The 6,687-nt window shown below is 40.0% G+C and overlaps 1 protein-coding gene across 1 annotated transcript; it reads left to right on the forward strand.

Annotated features, from left to right (window-relative positions):
• The first annotated feature begins 945 nt into the window (after nucleotides 1–945).
• On the forward strand, nucleotides 946–1,710 carry LOC110944052. The gene has a single exon (XM_022185774.1). It carries the CDS (start codon nucleotides 946–948, stop codon nucleotides 1,708–1,710), a length of 765 nt encoding a protein of 254 aa, XP_022041466.1.
• The last annotated feature ends 4,977 nt before the right edge of the window (nucleotides 1,711–6,687 follow it).

Consider the following 6,687-nt stretch of genomic DNA (forward strand, 5'->3'; position numbering starts at 1 on the left):
ACGTGGCCTGGGATCGGTTTAAGGATTTGTTACTTGATGATCCATACCATCGCTTTTCCAAAAGACAGCTGGTCTTGACGTTCTACCAAGGGCTTAATTATGATACGTAGGAGAGATTAGATGTGAATGCAGGAGGCGATCTAGGAACGAAGACGCCAAATGAAGCCTATGCTATCATAGAAAAGGCTGCATTGAAGTCTAGCTCGCGTCGAGAAGGTGAGAGAGGCCATACATCATCATCATCTCGCCTAAGAGTTCACGCTGTGGATGACTACACAACCATTACTGCACAAATCTCGGCTCTGTCGGCGAAGTTTGATAAGTCCCAGATGGTTGCACAGGCTAGTTCTGGATGTGACCAGTGCGGAGTGTCACACGAGCTTTCAGGGAGTTGGGGTATGAGGGCCAAGAAGAAGTGGATTTTGTGAGTAACCAGGTGAGGCCATAGAACAACCCGTACAGCAATACATACAACCCGGGTTGGAGGAATCACCCAAATCTTGGGTGGCGAGCGAATGTGGGTAATCAGAACCCACTAGGATTTGCCCAGCGCACTCCAGCACCGCAGCAGGCTCACGGTCAGCAATTCCAGCCTTACAACCAACCTTTCCAGCCACGTCTATACTCGTATCCGAATCAGGGCGCAGGGAGTAGCTCCCAGCAGCAAGCCCCTCAATCAAGTTCTATGCTAGAGGATATGATGGCTCAACTCCTTAGCAGCTCCACGAGTGCAAATCAATTAGCTGAAAAACGATATCAACAAAGCGAAGATCGTTTTTTAGCCCATGAAGGAGAATTGAGGTGTCAAAAAGCCTCGATTCAAAATATCGAGAACCAGGTTGGTCAGCTGGCGTAGATGATGTCAGAGAGACCTCCAGGCGGTTTTCCAGGCTACACAGAGCCAATTCCACGCGGGCATGTAAATGCGGTCATGTAAATGCGGTCATGACCCGGAGTGGCAAGACTACCGGACCCAACATATCGGACCCACCACCGATCACCGAAGCGGTCCCGACAAGTACAGCACAAGTCCAGGGGCAAGTCAAAGAGTACACTCCTCCAGTTCCATACCCGGGTCGGCTAAAGAAACAGAAAAACGAAGAACAGTACAGTAAGTTTCTCGAAATGTTTAAGCAACTGCACATAAACATACCGTTTATTGAAGCCCTGGCCCAGATGCCGATATACGCAAAATTCTTAAAGGACATCCTCTCGAATAAGCAGAAGCTTGAGGATATGTCCTGTGTGGTGATGAACGAAAGATGCTTTGCAATTCTTCAAAATCGTCTGCCCACGAAAATGGGAGATCCGGGCAGTTTCACGCTTCCTTGTTTGATTGGAAATATATCTGTTAGCCATGCACTGGCTGATTTGGGAGTGAGTATCAACCTTATGCCCTATAAGGTTTTTACAAAGTTGGATCTAGGTGAGCCGTCGCCTACACGGATGAGCATTCGACTAGCAGATCGTTCTATCAAGTATCCACGTGGATTTGTGGAGAATATGCTTGTTAAGATTGACAAGTTTGTGTTTCCCATGGACTTTGTTATCCTGGATATGGATGAGGACTCTAGGGTGCCGTTGATTCTCGAACGTCCATTCTTGAATACTGCCCGGACCATTGTAGATGTAGCTGCGGGCCAGATTACACTCCGAGTGAATGATGAGCATGTGACCTTTGATATCAAGATGTCCATGCAGCACCTGTAGAGTCAGGATGATGTGCTCTACTATGTTGACATTGTTGACACGTATGTGAGCATACAATTCCAGGGCACGATTGAGGAGATTGATTCGGACACACATCTGTTGTGTGGGGACCTAGATGGCATTATGCAGGAGGGCAATGATTTCGAGCAGCCAGTCTATCAGATTGGTGATGATGGTTCCCAGAGTCCGGATAAGTTTACAGAGATTGATCGTGAGGATGAAGAAAAGTCGAATCCTTCGGTTGAAGATCCCCCGTCTTTGGATCTTAAAGTGTCACACCCCGACCACGTAAAACAACAAAACGTGGCGAAAACGTCGGGGAGTGTTGTAACAGAATCATTATTTCACAGCCATGGATTAAGCAATTTTGTTTTATTAAATTAAGTGTATCGTATTACATTAGAATTTGAAACAAAACATGTACATATAGTCTTGTATCTTTTAATGTCACTAAGGCCTCGTCCAATCCTATGTGAGAGTACACAAATATCATCATCAAGCATCATCAACTATTGTACCTGAAACACATGTGAAAATAGGTACGTCAGCATAAAAATTGTGACACCTGTGTCACCACCACCATCACACAAATACCAATCCAATAAAATATTGTATTTGATAGTTGAGATTTGTATAAACATGTGTATCTTTTGCACATATCAATTCTTGTTCGATTTCGGGCTTTAGATCGCTTTCTAGAGGTTTATACGCGCACTAATGCGTAAATATAACCAGTTTAATGCAACAAACACTCCGGAATAGTGACATAGGCTTAACATACCTTAAATAACCTTTACATAACTTAGAAATAAGTTTTGGAAGGTTTGGTATGCCGAAATCAAGTTTATTCGCTTACAGGGACTAAATTCGACAAACTGCGAAAGTATGTCAATTTGAACTGTAATGAACATTCCGGAACATGATCATAAGTTAAACACACTCTAAATATCCTTCACATAGCTTAGAAATAGGCTTTGAGGTGTTCGGTGTGCTAAAATAAACTTTATGCTCATTCAGGGACTAAAAGCGTCAAAAAGTGCATAAGTTTGCATTTTCGCGCATATTTTACGTTCTGAATACTTCCGGACTTCCAAAAATTTATGTAAGAATCCTTATATTATGCCTTTGTGTTTGGCATGAGAAAAATCCATTCGTCGCGCAATTTGGATCGTCTTTCGCGCTTATGCGCATTCCGTCGTAATTAAGTGAACATCGCGATCGTACGACCAAACGAACCGACATCCGGCATATTTTTGAGCATGTTTCATGTCCCTCATACTTAGGCATCATTTTAGGGCCTTAAGGTTGGCTTAACGGGCCTTAAACGTGTCGAAAATGGACTTAAAAGCATGCAGAGGCTAAAATTGTCAATTCTGAAAGTTTGTGCTGATCAGACAAGCCCAGGCGGCCCGCCTGAGTTTGTGTGTATCCTGATGCGGGCCGCGTGGCCTCCCCAGACCTGCATTTTTGTTGCAAACAGCTGTTTACAGCTGTTAATCACTTCAAAACCACTTGCAAATGGTATTTTCAATCCATGGGCTGAATCTAGGGGTGCCCAAGGTTTCCCAAAACAATGGGCCCATGTGTACGGCCGAGATCGAAGCACGTTTCGCGATGAAGGATCCTAATGGTTGTGCCATGCCTATATAAACCCAACCCACTTCATTCTTTCCCCACTTGATTTCTGAGATTTCTCTAAGTTGGGGTGTTTCATCACCTCATACCTGAGAATACTTGGAAAATCAATCTTGCGGGGACCTTTTGTAAGTATTCTTTCGCGTTTTTCATTCGTTATAGCGTTAAAGTCAAACTGGGTTTGACTTTCTTCATTGACCAGTTTATGGTCAACGCGAAGTTCGTTTGAACTTCATAACGTGAGCGTAATCACGATGGTTGTAGTCCCTAGTGACTATACCTACTGATTACCACGTTATCTAGGCTCAGTGACGAGTCGTAGTTTCGGCCAAAATGCGTTTCCTCGCGTATTTTGTAACCAAACTACTCTAGGGTATTAAAACCATTTGTTTTAATACCAAACATGTTTTCTAACTTTACTAAACATGTTCTAGCATGTCTAGCTCGTCGCTTTTAGAATTGTGTTTGTTTAGGGTCGTAAAGGTAAGCGATCTAATCAATCGCTTATACTTTCGAACCCGACCCATTTGGTCGATCATTAGCATCCGACCAAACAATTTAGGTGACCATATTTGTGTAGGGAATAACCTTCCAAGGTTATACCTTATGGTCACGTCGTTTAAGTAGTTGTATGATAAGTAGTTCTTATGCCTTAGGTAAATTACCAAAATGCCCTTTTTGCGCTAAAATTCATTTTAAGCCTATGTAACGTAACTTTTGACATATAAACTGTTTTGGCAACCATAATAAACATTTTAAGGCATATCTTGCTTGTCATAGGACTAGTTAGGCATTCCGAACGCGTTTTACGGGAACAACGCGTTAAAGTAGCATAAGCTACCTAAACGGGTCGTAATGGGTCGTAAGCACTTAGGTTAGGTTTCATTTTAGTATGTAGGCTTTGTTAGACCATATCATATGAGCTCCAATACTCATTTGGTTTACGAAACCTCATACTATCCGATCTTCCGAGTTAGGTCCGGTTGTTAATGTAGTTACCTATACTAGGTGCCGTTTTATTCCGTAATCTTCTAGCATTGCTTGGTGGTTATCCTAGGACTTCTAAGCAATCTCAAGTGAGTACATAGACCCCTCTTTTACTGTTTTTCAAACATTGTGGGGTGAAACACATGTGCCTACTTGTTACTTTCATGATTTCATGATTTCAAACATTTTGGGGTGAAACACATGTGCCTATTAGTACATGATTTTATTATGTTTTTGCTATGTATGCCCATTGTGTGCATACTTAGTACCTCGTTTTACATAACATTTCATGCTCCGTATGTTCATCATACTTAGTACATTTTACATCACATGCTATGTATGTTCATCATACTTAGTACATTTTACTTCACATGTTATGTATGTTCATCATACTTAGTACATTTTACATCACATGCTATGTATGTCCATTGTGTGCATACTTAGTACATCGTTTTACAAGACATTTTGTGCTTTGTATCATGCTATGTATGTCCATCCGTCGCATACTTAGTACATTGTTTGTGCATTCTTACCTATGGTTTGGTGATTACATATTTCACTTGCCATACATGAGATTTTGTTTACACATTACTTGATTGACATTTGACAACGGTTTAGACATGAGCAATTTACATTGGTGGTTTATGTGGGTAAGTGATTTGAGTAACGAGACGTGTGTAATGTGATACAAGCATGGTGGATACGCCGCTGGTACTTCCTATATATAAGTGCTTGTATTATATTACATGGCGTAGCGTTATTTAAATCATTCATTTGGACTTATACATTTTTACACAAATAACATATTTTTCACAAGACACTGTTTTACAAAACAGTTTGTTTTATACAAACTCCTTTTTACTTGGTTATTCACTTAACCTTACATCATTCTTTTTAACTATACCTATCTATCATCGATTTTCAAACGTTTTATAAAAGCAAACGCTTAAACTGGATTCATGACAAGTTTTTGTTAAACATTTTCTAAAACCTAGGTCATGAATCCTATTTTTCATAAAACCTATGTACTCGCCGGCATTTTTATGCTGATGTATTTTCACATGTGTTTCAGGTACTATAGTTGATGACTATTGATGATGATATTGATGCATGCTCACATAGGATTGGACGAGGCCTTAGGGACATTAAAAGATGCAAGACTAATTAATTTTTGTTATGTTTCTTTATTATTAAGACAATTGTAACTCATTTAATTCAATAAAATGAAATTTGTTTAATCCATGGTTGTGAAGCAATGATTCTGTTACAACACTCCCCGACGTTTCCGCCACGTTTTGTTGTTTTACGTGGTCGGGGTGTGACAAAAATGCCGGTGAGTACATAGGTTTTGTTTGAGTGTCGGATTCATGGCTAGTTTGCTTATTGCAATACTTATTTAAAAACCTTGTTTTGAAAAGTATAGTATTGCGACATAATTAACCAACTCAAATCAAGTTGGTTATAATGTATAAAATCTCATAACCATGATTCTTAACTCCAAAACATTTGTTTAGTTAAATCCAGATTGTAAATTGTTTTTGAAATAAAACTTGAATAGTATATATATGTCGTTAGAAAAACCTTGTAATATAACTTGGTTTCGATAATCTTGCCCAAGTGATCTAGATAACGCAACGACATATAATGTATTAAAAGCACTTATATATAGGAAGTACCAACGGCGTATCCACCATGCTTTTAACACATTACACCTGCCCCGTTACCTAATCACTTCCCTAACCCAACGGTTCAAACAGATTTCAAACGGTTCATGTCAATCAACGGTTACAAATGGTTCACATGGTCAAGTAGTCACAAACGGTTCACATAGTCAAGTAGTCACAAACGGTTCACATAATCAAGTAGTCAGAAACGGTTCACATAATCAAACAGTTACAAACGGTTCACATAGTCAAACGGTTCACATAGTCCAACGGTTCACATAGTCAGGTGGTCACAAACGGTTCACATGATCAACGGTTACAATGGTTCAAAATGTAAAACAATGTGTCCATATGTTGTATGAGCATATGCAACAAAATGTAGTATATGGGAATCAATGTGCTAGCATGTTAGGAGCACATACAAAGCAAAACATAATGAAATCATGTACTAATAGTGTACTATTGAACATAGTAAGTATATGATATAAAAACATGAGAAACATGAAAGTATCAAGTAGGCAAATGTGTTCCACCCCAAAATACCGATTTATGCTTCAAAAGGGCATTTTGGTCATTTCCTATGGGCATACAAGCTAACCAGCATATGACTAACCAATCCTATGTGATCATAAGGTATAACCTTTGAGGTTATTCCCTATGCATCTATGATCACTAACTAAGCTTGGTCGGA

The sequence above is a fragment of the Helianthus annuus genome, chromosome 3 (genome assembly GCF_002127325.2).
Source record: "Helianthus annuus cultivar XRQ/B chromosome 3, HanXRQr2.0-SUNRISE, whole genome shotgun sequence".
NCBI lineage: Eukaryota > Viridiplantae > Streptophyta > Magnoliopsida > Asterales > Asteraceae > Helianthus > Helianthus annuus.

Excerpts from the sequence above, each read along its gene's own strand:
- LOC110944052 (XM_022185774.1), top strand. The coding sequence starts at position 946 with ATGACCCGGAGTGGCAAGACTACCGGACCCAACATATCGGACCCACCA.